This window comes from Zootoca vivipara, chromosome 15 (assembly GCF_965207765.1).
Source record: "Zootoca vivipara chromosome 15, rZooViv2.hap1.1, whole genome shotgun sequence".
NCBI classification, from domain to species: domain Eukaryota; kingdom Metazoa; phylum Chordata; class Lepidosauria; order Squamata; family Lacertidae; genus Zootoca; species Zootoca vivipara.
This window is the reverse complement of record NC_142598.1, coordinates 20,548,498-20,561,946: the sequence shown is the minus strand read 5'-3', so window position 1 is coordinate 20,561,946 and position 13,449 is coordinate 20,548,498. Positions and strand designations below refer to the sequence as shown.

General features: G+C 41.0%; 1 protein-coding gene across 2 annotated transcripts in view; it reads right to left on the bottom strand.

Moving 5' to 3' along the window:
• Window positions 1–3,274: 3,274 nt before the first annotated feature.
• The window catches only part of GTF2E2 (general transcription factor IIE subunit 2), a 28,974-nt gene continuing 18,799 nt past the window's right edge, over window positions 3,275–13,449 (bottom strand). For both annotated transcript variants that reach the window (XM_035140922.3, XM_088659056.1), the window contains exons 5-8: window positions 12,551–12,733; window positions 10,685–10,778; window positions 4,885–5,000; window positions 3,275–3,798 (exon numbers count right to left, since the gene is read on the bottom strand). In XM_035140922.3, the coding sequence (XP_034996813.1) occupies window positions 3,682–3,798; window positions 4,885–5,000; window positions 10,685–10,778; window positions 12,551–12,733 (510 nt within the window). In that variant the 3' untranslated portion in view covers window positions 3,275–3,681. The remainder of the gene's footprint in view (window positions 3,799–4,884; window positions 5,001–10,684; window positions 10,779–12,550; window positions 12,734–13,449) is intronic.

The window sequence follows — 13,449 nt, the reverse complement described above, 5'->3', positions numbered from 1 at the left end:
AACTCTATCCAGATTTATATACGTTGATGGCCGGTTTTTTTGTTGCGTAAGAAATAATCATCTGCTTCAATATCTCTTGGCAACAGTGCGCTACAAAAACTAGGGCTATACAACCTGCTTTGAGTGCTCAGCAAACAACCCAAGCAAATATTCGGCTGTTTTATCTCCCCATCCCCATATGCTCCCTGGTCACCCATGTTGTAAACTAAGGCTGCAATCCTGTATTTACTTACCTAGGAGTACCTATGTCTACTCAGAGGTATTTGGGTGATCCTTTTAAGGCTTGCTGGTCATGGCAAGGGCTATTTGGTGAAGCCAAGTAAAGGCAAATAGATCTCAGGCCCACTGAAAATTCCAACTAAGAATGAAGGACCCAAGATCATGAGAACAGCATCCTTAGAATGCCACAATGTTAAAACATCTGCCCATCCACAAATGGATAAAACATTATTTCCAGAAAAAATGTCAGGACTGCATTGCATGTTAATAAATTGGTGAAATGTTCACCGCAAACAAGGGGGAAGTGAGCATGGCTCATAGTACAGGGGGGAAATGAATAACTTAAATGGAAAATCCTACTGATAACTGGTGCTCATGGAAACAAATGGGTGCAGAATAGGCATCTAATAGATATGTGAAGCCACACAAAACCTGCTAAATAAGCAGGAATTGTCACAGGGCAATGAGCTGCAATGCACATGTGCAATGCTTGAGTCTCCATTATTGCTCACCTCTACAATTTCCTTTGACCCCCTTTCATTCATGGTGGGCACCAGCATGATCTTATCAACTCAACATTCTCGACAGCTTTCTGCCTAGGTATCATTGTCAAACTATACTGCAGAATCATCAATAGGAATCAGTGCCTGAATCTCTCATGAACTTGTCTGATTTTACATCTCTCAACCGTGAGACTTAACGGCGGCCACATTTAGTTTGGTGGGTCACAAATACAGGAAGCCAGCCTAATGGAACTTGGAACAAGTCAATAGCAGTGCAGTGCTGGCATAGCTGAAGTCAACCACTTCATCTCCCACCTCCCAACACACCTATTTCACTCCCTTGATGTGTTACAGATGATACATATGCTCCCCTCCTAAAGCAGTTTAAGAGGCTGGAAGCTAGCTGAGGAATGAGCATTCCTTACACATATGTTACTTCCTTCTCAGGTGTGAATTTTCTCTTCCCATCTTAATAATAGTTACTGTTAATGAAACTTCCAATTTATAGCTTCTGAAACCAAGAGGTAACCTGTTGTACCAGGCACTGCTAATAGTAGAAAGAAGAATTCTAACTTGACTGGAGGCATCTGTTGGTGAAAAACACCTATTTTTAATCAAGCCAAGGATATGCCTGCTGCTAGTCTCTAGGCAACAGCAGCACACCAAGGAATCCGATCCAGCATATTAGCAGCTACCTCCGTGTGAGCCATTCAACTGTAAGTAATTGGATGTCACTGCCATCACTATCTCCATGGTTATCCCTAACCTCGAATCCCTTTCCATCAGCAAGCAACAAGAGCTTGCCACTCCCCTGTGTCATACCACCATCTGCCTGCACTTATAGAAAGTGACAGGGAAAGCCAAATGGGCATTCTTTACACAATTTGTCTAAGCTCACTTGCCTTTTTCTCCTCCGTTCTCTAAAAGCCTGGAAGGATTGTGATGAATTATAGATCAAATGCATTACAAACTACTTCATGTCAGTTCTCTCAGGCAACCATGCAAAATCCTGCTGCTACTTCCTTTTTATTCTGCTTTCCCTTCCCCCCCTCCCTTGCCTATAGTTATAAATATCAGGGGAGGAAATAAAATTACCCTTCTGTTACACCAATTTGTACAGCAGCATCAAACAGATCTGTATTTGTATTGCCGACCCAATAAACTTCCAAAATTACACTCTCAATTTGTGATGCCCAAGCTTTTAAGGGTGGCTAGGGACAGACAGCAAGTTGAATCTATGATTTAACAGCTTTGTTGGTTGTAGACCTCTAGGCCCAGTTTTTAACATTCAAAGCTAAATGGGTTGGGTCCTTTGTACCTCAAAGAATACATGCCCGATACAAGCCTCTCCTTTACTGCAAGTTCATTTGAAGAGGCATTACTGCACATGTCAATTCCTTATCTAAGGTCAGAATTGGCAGTGGCACTACCCTCAATCTCAACTGCAAACACCATTGCAAGAACGGACAGGCTTTGCCTCACTGTCTTACAGGTTTTCTAGATTGAGAAACACACTCTTTATTCATTTTAATTATTAAACTTAGGGCGGAGGATTAAGCAAAATACTCCTACCTTCATATATTTCTGTTTCCCACACAGCCGACAGGCAGAACAGGCAAGATGTTCCTGATCACTCCATAACTGCTGTAGGTCAGATTATTAGGTGGAGAAGAGACCAAGCTCTTCTGAGAAAGTCACACACAATATCCTAAATCTTAAAATACTACGGTGAAATAATTCAGTTTTAAACTGCAAATAATACAGAGTGAAGGAACAGACTTTCGTTAAATTAGTATCTTGGTTCTCAAAATAGGAGAATGCCTGCTTTCTGAAGAGTGTATAAAATTGCTAGAGAAGGCAAGAACACCTGATTCCCAACCTTCCGTACAGAAAGTTTTTATTTGAGTCCTGAGGTGGGTCAATGAATTTTTTAGAAAAAGAAAATGCCACCTTGTCCCATTATTTTCGCGGTGCAGTTAAGATGGAAGGAGGAGGCTGGAGCTTGAGCCATGAAGCTCTCCAGGTGATTTTGGTCCAGTCACTGTCTCTTAGCCTAGCCTACCTTGCAGGGTTGTGATGAGGATAAAATGAGGATAAGGAGAACCATAATTCATCACCCTGAGCTCCCTGGAGGAAATGTAAGATATAAATGTAGGAAACAAATTTAAATATGCAAAAACCTATTATTAGCATGGATATACCAGGAAAAGCTCTAGACAAAATGATTTTGGGGATTGGTTTTGCCTGGCATATGAGGTGCAGCTTTCAAACACAGGCTGAACTGTATAAATGACTCAATCCAGTAAACTGCTTAGCCTCCATAATCGGAGTGGAGCTGTTGGCACAGGTGACCAATTGAAACTGTGTACTAAAAATGAATGGAGGTTTCCAGGGTCTTTGTGAAATATATAAGGAGAATGACCCATGAAAGAAATATATTGTGAACATGGAGGACCATTTTGAATTGTATCCTAACACTTCCACCCCCACTCATTGTTATTTCCACAATATAGAAAACATCAGGCAAGGAAATATACCCTAAAAGAAATGCCTTGTCTTTCTAGTATTTTATTATAAACATGTTTCCTTGAGAGATAAAACAAACACTCCATTTTATCTCTTAAGTCAACCCCGATGAATAAAAGAAAATACCCACAGAACCCCCCAAAAATATTCAAAGACTTAAATGGTGAATACGAACCTTGGCATTACATGCTGAATATATTTAACTCCAATACCAGAGTTCTACAGACAGTGAACAGCTCTGATCCAAGTTCATATTAGCCAATAAGATAAATATAGATGAACAGTTCATCCTTTATCTCAAGAGCTGGTTCTTCTCGGCTGCTGCAGGACTGGGAGGGGGTAGAACCACTTAACATTATACACAGGACACTCGTCCCTCAGAGCTACTGAGCATCTGCATCAAAGCTCACAACAGTTCCTTCCAGAAGGTCCTCTACTTGCCCGGAACCACATCAGAGTAATCCTTCAAAACTCCAGCCAAATGGTCATTGTGAGTCTTGAACCTCCGTTTCTTCTGAGAAGCAGGTTTCTTTCTCCTTTGAATTGGAGCCTAAAAGGAAAAAATAAGGAATAATCATAATCCTGTTCATTCTTTAAAAATAAAACATTTTCTGCAAACTGTCTTGTAGGATCAGACCAAACGCCCATCTACCCCACCATCCTCTCTTGCCAGCAGTGGCCAGATGGTGACCTCTAAGTAGCTCACAAACAGGGCATGACAGTAATACATATCTCTGATGGCTGCCCTGGCTTCCGATAACCAGAAATGCAATATCACTGAACATGACATTTTCTTTCATGGCTAACAGAAGTTGAAATATCAATTCTACATGAATTTGATTGCCTGAGAAACACACCAACACTAAATCATGACTTAGTGCAGGAGTGGGGAACTTCTGGACTGCAGACCAATCATGGCCCTCCAGGCTAGCCCCCACTTGGCTGAGGAGGCCATTTTGGGGGAGTCACACCCACACCACCCCTGATGCCATACATCAGCTGGTGGGCGGGTGGGACCATGCCTTCAAATTCCCCACACTTCTTCAGACCTCCATGATTTGAAGGAAAAGTGTGAAGGGGAGGGATGCATGAAGGTGTGCTGATGGGTGGTACAAGTGTGTGCCTTGCTCACAGTTTTTGAACACACTCCATTATTTCTCCTTTAAATCTCCATGTATGTACAGTACATAGTAACATAGTCATAATCAATGATTTTGAACAAAATGAGGACTCTCTGTACATGGATGAAAGAAATGCTACATTTTTGACCCTCGTATAGTGAAATAAGGAACAGCCTTGAAAGGTTCCCAGCACTAATCTTATAATCAAGTCTAAACCTAATGTCATGGCACCATGCAAAAAGAATGAATTTTACTGAGTCCATAAAGGGATCAAATTGCTGTAACCATTTGTCAAATCTCAGGCAAGCATTCCTAATGGTAGGAGGGCAGAGAGACCTGGGGAGAAGAGGAGGAAGACAACTACCTCATTTATTTGTTGGAAGACAAATACTGATAGTTGCCCTGTAACCTGATTATTTTAAGGGTAACGACAAACCATTAATTCTGTCCAGATTAAGTTCTCCTTAACTGACTCAACACTAGAACAAAACATGGAACACTGGCAATTTTCTTACTATTTTCTTTGGTCCAGCCTCCTGCATGGAAGAAATTCCCTGGCGTTTCAGATACTCTTCTATCTTCTCTTCATCCATGGAATCCACAGGAACACTCCTCCAGAGTTTCTGAAATTCTAAAATGCCAAAATAAGAATACTTAATTACACATGGCACTGGATAAACAAACAGGAAATGTTTCTCATTGCATTCACAATGCAAAACTTGCAGAGTTTTAAGCAGATTGTCAATGACATGGCAGACAAACCATAAGGTTTCAGATTACAGTAGTGAATTGAAAGGTCAATGATGAACACTCCTGGAAGCTGGTTAGAGGGTCACTTCAGCACAACTGCTTTCAGAAAAGTCTCCCAACCTTTTCAGGATTTATTTTTCCTTATAAGAAATGCATATGCACTTATGCTTAGTGAGTATCAGTTCAGTACATTCTAATGATTGGTAGCATATGTTTTATTTTAATGTACGTGGCCTTAAAACTAGACAGCTGCTGCACCAGCATCTCCTCCCACTGACTTCTCAGTAACTTCAAGTGAAAAATAAGTGATGTGAAGTCACTGCATTTGTTGTCTCCACATCTCCCACAATGAGGTGGAGTGGAGGCAGAGCGCACTGTTCTCATGTGTTTTCCTTCCGTAGGTACAGCTGGGGAGAGATGGATTGGCAGCAGACACACGTTTCCTATAACAACTATGGTAGTTTGAGCCTAAAGGAAATGATTAACAAACCAAAAGATACATCATGCTTTTATCCAAGTCTCATTAGTGTTGTTGTTTTTTTAACACACTTTTAAAACTAAAAAGCTATCTTGGCCTATGGGTCACAGAAAATGAAGAAGAGGCCCAAAGCTTCAAAGAGCAGCAATGGTCTGATAACCTGCATGCAACCTGCCTCCATATATCGTTTTAAGTGCTTTTCTGGAATGCCTTTATCAAGGCAGTGACTGGTACAATTCCACTTCCCTTCATTCCATGGTAATTAACTTCAATAGTGCCTGTCAATAGACCCAGTGCACAACCCATAAATAAAACCCTAAAACACAAGTCAGAAACCATTTCAGGTATTCCCACATATACCAAGCATTCACATTTTTGATATGATGCTAACCAAGGAAATCCTTTGGACTTTTCCTCCTTTGGATTTAACATGAAAGTAATGGAACTGGTTGGAGATTAACAAACTGAGGCTCAATTGAGAAAAGGCAGCAGTACTCAGCAGTGTAGCGGGGGTGGGGACAGAGGGTCTTCCGGGGCAATTACCCTGGGCGCATTGGGGGGGTGCTGCTGACACCGCCCTCCCCGATAAACCCTGTGCTGGTGTCACTCTGGTGGCTGATGTCACTTCAGTGGTGAGGGCTGGCCAGGCGCAGCAGGCTCCTTTGCCTTCTGTGCCTGGCCCCCTGGTGAGGGCACATGTATCTGACCCGGATGCACTGGGAGCATGCTCAACCACTGAGCAGTACTACTGCTTAAGGTTTCTGTTGATCTTGGTTCAGCTGCACAACCTGTATTTGATGGGGCTACACTCCCCCTTAATGATCAAGTTAGTAGCTAAGGGGAGAAGCCACAAGCTCAGCAAATCTGCCTGGTAAATCAGCCAATCAGCATGTGAATGTTTATGTAACTGAAGTGAACACGAGACATGTGAACGGAGTATGCAAGTAGTTTACAGAGTGTATTGAACTGAATAAGGTAAAGGTAGAAGATAAAGTATTTGAAATGAATACATTTTCATGTTTTTGCAGTTCTTCACTTGTTTTATATTATTTATATTTATATCAGCAATCCTGGGCTGAGAGGAGTGTGGTAGGTTTTGCACACCCAAACAGTTGCAGAGATTTTGTAAACATGAAGATGGGCAGTATGTGGGATGAGACGACCTTATGAATAAACAAAAACAAAATGAAAATGAAATTCAACAGTGCACTGTATAACGTCTCACAGCTGCTAAGACAATAAATGCAATTCTTGTGTTTATAGGACATGAATATAGGAAGTGAAATACTGGTATTTTTGGCATTGAAAAAGAAACAGGGAACAAGCCTGCCAGAAGACAGAACTCTTACAACTCAGAAATTCAGCATTGTTGAAAACACTTGAATAACTTTGCCTAAAAAGAAGAAGCACTTCCATAAAACATATGAACTTGATCTGGGAGAGAACAGATCACAGATCATAACATGGAATAATGAATTTAAAACCTTTGGGACACTTCTGCAAAAATCTGACCTTCCCCCTGCAGCCGCCTGGCAAATCTGAGAATTCAAGTAAAATCTGGCCCAGATGCACAGAGTGCAACCATATCTTCTGCAAACACCATACCTTCACATTTGAGAAAACTCAATTAAGTGCCTATACACATTAATATATAACGCATTAAGCCTCAAACTAAACCCAATTAGACACAAGCGGAACAAAGAAATAGAAGCCCACCTAACACCTGCACAGTGGGAAAAAGTCCTATGTACAACAGCATTAAACTAGTCACCCATGACATTGGACTGAGATTAATCCAACACACAAAAAACACTCCTCCAGGCCTACTGGACACTGGCATGCCTTAAACGCATGGGCATTACACCCATGGATGACTGCTGGAGAAGTAAGCAGCCCACCTAACCCACCAACTATGGAGCTACCCAATAATCAAACCCTTCTAGGAATGAAATAAATTTGGTTCTGGAGAAATTCCTGATAATAGGAGGTATCAACAACCTAATCAGCTACATACCTAGAGATTATTGAAAATACAGTACAGAAAAGATGGTTCCACCAAGTCACACAGGCAGCAAAAGGCATAACCCTCCAACACTGGAAAGGCTGGATCGCACCAAACATGGAAAACTGAATATAAGACATCCTCTCCTACAGCTAGCTGCCCATGAGAAAATGCTGCTCTATAAATTACATAAAAAGTCTAGTTTCCAAGAGAATTGGGAGCACAGCTTTGGAACCTTTCACAGAAAAATACTCACAACCTGAAGAAGTGGGAGCACAGCATAGGGATGGAAACTTCTCTAACTGAACAACTGTTAATCTGGGACCCCAAACATCACTGACATTTATTGGCCCATATCCTTATCTGAACATGTAAACCTGAACAATGTGTGTAACACACCAAACAACTGAACATCAGAAATGGAAATGTTGTAACTGAAAAAGTACAAGAGCAGAGGGAGGAACAGAGGAGAACTGGGGGTATAGGGGGCAGGGATATGGGACTGTTCTGCTTTATTGTAGTAACATGAAAACCCTAATAATAACAGAAATAATAAAAAAAGGAATTCTGAGAAAGCCCTGCATTCCCTAAAAAAGACAGGAAGATGCATGCAGATCTAGAGAATGGTCCCAGCTGTTCAGAAAATGCTTATTAGCCCCGATTTTCTGATTCCCAGAACCGTATGCCCTCCTATCTACAAGGGGAGAATAGCTCACTACAAACAGTTATCATTCACAAGTGGCATTATATCAAGGAAGCTCTAATATTTAAGAATTGGGAAAGCCAACTAGATTTATATTTTGTAATGGTCTAAAACAGTGGTTCCCAATTGTGGTCCATGAATCCCAAGGGATCTGCGTAACCCACCCAGGGGGTTCGCAACATCATTCACATAACAAAAACTAATATACAAATATAAATATTTTCGAAAGTAGGGGGTTCATGGCTTGGCTTTTGAAAAACGGGGTCCACAGTACTGAGCTAATTGGGAACCACTGGTCTAAAATAAAGCCTGTAATAAGTTATCCTATAATAGCCATTGCTGACTATTCATATCTGAAAGAAGTAAATATCTTTTTAGCAGAGTTTAAGCTTTAAAAAAATCAGATAAATGATAAAATCACAGGTCACAAAAACACACTATTAATGTACCATGACAGATTCCAAAATAAAATTTATACACAATTATTCCCAAAATAATTCCATAGGGATGCAGGTGGTGCTGTGGTCTAAGCCAATCAGAACATCGGCCGTTCAAATCCCCGCAACAGGGTGAGCCCCCACGTTGTATGGTCCCAACTCCTGCCCACTCAGCAGTTCGAAAGCACGTCAAAGTGCAAGTAGATAAATAGGTAGCGCTCCGGCGGGAAGGTAAACAGCATTTTCGTGCGCTGCTCTGGTTCGCTAGAAGTGGCTTAGTCATGCTGGCCACATGACCTGGAAGCTGTCTGTGGACAAACGCCGGCTCCCTCGGCTTATAGAGCGAGATAAGTGCCGCAACCCCAGAGTCGTCCATGACTGGATCTAACGGTCAGGGGTACCTTTACCTAGTTCCGTAACAGAGCAACCAAACTACAAATGTGAGATTATGCTGCCATCTACAGATCAAATTATGAATTATGAAGACTCTAACCTTTCACAAACATTTTACACAGCTATACATTCATCCTACCATGTGATATTAAATTTAAACATTAAGCTAATAATTACAATTTTGTTATCTGAAAAAAAACATAAAGCCTTCAAAATCAACCATGTTTCAAATTACTGACACCCCATATTGCAAAGGAATTGGGATTAAATAGACTGAACATCAGGTAGAAGTGCAACACCGACTATATTTAGAAAATTCATAAATAAAAAATGATAATGGTGATGACAGCACAGCACATAATGGACAAAAATGACATCATCATCAAACAGTACATAAAATAGTACATTACTACATATGCCGTATGGCTTCTATGCTTTCTCTAAAGCATTCAGAAAACAGAGCAATCCCACTTTATTCATAGCCTGGGCTTATTTAAAATTATTTTCTCTCATATTCTTCTAAAATAAAATTTTGAAGGAGACAAAGAGGCTTTATGAAAAGCCTACCAATAACTCCTATATTTAGGGAACACCCTTATCATCTGCATATTCCCAGCAGTTATCTGAAAACCTGCCCCTCTCCCAGCAGGTCCAATTTGGCCTGCAAGGCCATTTCCCCCAAACCACACACACACCAGGTGGCGACACTGGTGATGTCAGCTGATGGACAGGACGACAGGGTTTAATTCTACACTGGCTGCGCAATCCTGTTCCCATATTCCTCCCTTAAGATTGTCTTAACAAAAAATCCCAACCACTTTTAGCTTTCCTCATAGAAGGTGCTCGAATCTCTTGATTATGGTTGTTTGTTTCTGGGATATAGAGTTTTTAAGTAATGGCTCATACTTGCCTCCTCTCAATTCATGATTTCCTATGAATAAACTACATGTACCAGCTGAATCTCTGCCTGCATGTTAGCCTTTCATAAGAGGACAGGGGGACTATGTGGCTGTATGCAAGGGAGCCTAAAAGGCCATAGAGCAGTGTTTCCAAACCTTGGCTCTCCAGCTGTTTTTGGACTACAACTCTGATCATCCCTAACTAGCAGGATCAGTGATCATGGATGATGGGAATTGTAGTCCAGAAACAGCTGGAGACCCAAGGTTGGGAAACCCTGCCCTAGACCATGATACCTGCTTTCAAGTGTCTCCAACATCCAGTGCACTGCTAAGATAAGTGTGCTCAGTATTTTAGGCTCTGGAATTTAAATATTAGATGCATTAGCATTCAGGTTCAAGTTGTACAACATCAGATAAAGTGAGACACGCGAGTGACATTTTAACATTTGACACCATGAGTGTGGCATGGTGAACTCCAGCTCTCATCGGCCCCAGACAACATGGCCACTTGTCCGTGATAATGAAAGTTGTAGTCTAGCAACATCTGCCTGACCAAATGTCTCACAGCCCAGTAATAAACTATTCTAAACCCATATCTAGAATATGCTTTCCCTAGACATAAATATATTTACAGCTGTAATTAGAAAACCAACCTTCATCCACTGTAAACTGACAGCTCTTATCATTGTAGAAAAGAATTTTCTTCTTATCAGGACGTGTAACAAAGATGATCTGGTCCCCTAAAGCCTCAAATATAAACACAGAAACATAAGTGTACTTAAGCACTGATAATTCCAGTACTTTTGAGATCCTCAACAACTGAATCTGTTAGAGATATGGGTGGATGCTCAACATTGGAACTCATTTAGAATAAATATGAGACAGATCCTTGCATTAATTTTGCCTATGACATAAACAACTACCCAAATTTGCAAGCATTTTGTGAAAGGGCAAAACATCTTGTAACTCACATAACAACAATTTTTTGAAAGATACAAATTATTTATCCACACAATGTTCACTTTTATAAACAAGGGAAAGGTGAATAATCCTGAATTCTAATGTGTCTGATTTGTTGACTTATGGTTGTAGAAGCAAGAGGAAGAACACTCTAAGTCTAGTCACTAATTCAATGAATTATGAGGGGGAGTTAGCCCATCTCTATCATATATATTAATACACACAGCCTACATATTTTCTGGAAAGCTGCTGGAAGCCAGCTTTTCACTCTGAATGTCACTGTTCAGAGGTAAAAATCTAGCACCAATGATCACATGAGCACACATAACAACTGCAGGCAGCTCTCAAAACACCTGTCATTGGGTAAGAGCTGTTTGAAGGTATGCTCCCTCCACCCAGAGGGTGGAAACACAAGAATGGGCCTTTTCTGCAGTGGCTCCCCGTTTGTGGGATGCTCTCCCCAAGAAGGCTCACTTGGCACCTTTATTGCATATCTTCAGGAGCCAGGTGAAAATATTTCTCAATGAACAGGCCTCTGGTGGATCTATGACCTTTTAAATGTGTTGGGGGAGACAGTTATTGGTTTGTTTGTTTTTAATGTATTTTGTGTTCTCATGTTGTATTTTTATGCTGCGAACCGCCCTGTGATCTTCGGAGAAAGGGTGGTATACAAATTTAATAATAATAATTAAATGTCTTAATATTAATGGAATTTTCAGAAAAAGTGATTTATTAGGTGGTCCTCTATGTGCTGTGTTGTAAGATGTTCAGGGTCTTTAAGATGGCAGATGGTCTAAATCAGTGATCTAAACAAATACCAAAATCTTTTGCCGTGATTCAGTTACTTAATGTGGTTTTGTGAATAAAAGAGTGTGTATGCTTTTGGCTTGGCATTAAAAGTACTAACATGGTACTTAAAAAGGAAGTCCAGAATTCAAAAGCATCCTCAACCACAAGTTGAACTGATGAGGAGCCTAAGGAACTCACTCTCTGTCAGCATTAGTTCCTCATTTGTAAAACTGTTACGTTTAGGTTGGAATCCTATACAGACTTACCTGGGAGTAAGTCTTATTGAACTCCCCACCCCCCAAATCAATACTGCAAAGGCCCTTTTATACTGATTTGCTAGCATGAGTAAGACAATGGCATGATTCAGAGGGTTGACCCCTGATTTTTATTTTTATTTTAAATTCTACCAGAAGCTGTCCACATTGAATTGCCAAACTGCTCTTTGAACTCTGCAGTTCAAAAAGAAGGGTGGATGTTTTGCACCAGTTCTTTTAAAAAGAAAAAATGATGCTGTGTACACTACATTCTTCCATCTTGTCCTTTTAGCAGTGTTTGTAAGAACTCAGGAGAGCTGAAAGAACTTTGAGGGGAGGGGATTGTCGAGGCAGCATCTGAGCATCTCTCAGGAAAAAATAGATCCTTGTCCAGATGGTGCACACAAGTTGTTCTGAACTGCAGCATATTATTGAAAAGTAAAAGCAATTAACAAGTTTGCTTTTGCTGAAAAACAAAAACAAATTCCTAACATGAAACTAGGGAGTGTTGCTTACCTTTATGGCTTTCTGTGCATTAGGCAGTCCTTCTTCAATATCTTCTAGAAGTATTCCTCCTAGCCCTCGCTGATCATGTTTATCCAAGAGCCGTAGCAGGGCCTTTTTATCTTTCAAATTGTACTTAGGCTTGAAAGCATATTTCCCATCTATAACATCTATTTTGGGATTGTTGACAAGGGCCTGTAACATAAATACATTTTTTCAGCTCACAGAAAATGCCATGTTTTTGCTTTGTGTACATTTTGTTAAAACAGTAATTCTTAAATTGTGTGCCAGAAAATACTGCCTACCACAAGAAAACTGCATATTGAAGAGCCACAATAAATTAAAGGCCCAAAGTAGGAACTGCATGTTGCATGCCTGTATTACTCACCTGATCCGCCTCTTTTCACCCAATGATTATGTAAATTGCATGATGTCTTAGCATCATGAGCAACTGGACTATTCAGTCACTGTCGGTGCAGAGATCAAGCAGAATTATGTGTCTGTCCAGGAGGCTGCCTGGTGTGTCTCTGAATGAGCCATCACTCTGGCCCTGCCTCTTTCCAGGACTTCTTGGAGGAAAGTTATTCTGCAGTATCTCTGCTTCTCAGCATGGGTGTTGTGCAATATGAATTTGGAGGACTGTGTCTGCTTGTAAACTCTAAAATATACTGGGAAAACACACACAGGGTGAGGGCTTCAGCATGTACACAGGGCTTCCTCCTCCTCTCACCACTACCCCCATGAAAGTGGCTAGGGGGGGTTGGGAGAACCCCCAGAACAGCTCGCAGGGGGGGGGGGGAGGTTGTTTCATATGTCAAGCTGAAATGGTTGAGTCAGAAAACTGCATCTTGGCAACTCACTCACAGGTAGGGATGGCTGAAGTGTTCAAAAGCCTGGGGGTGAAGATGCTC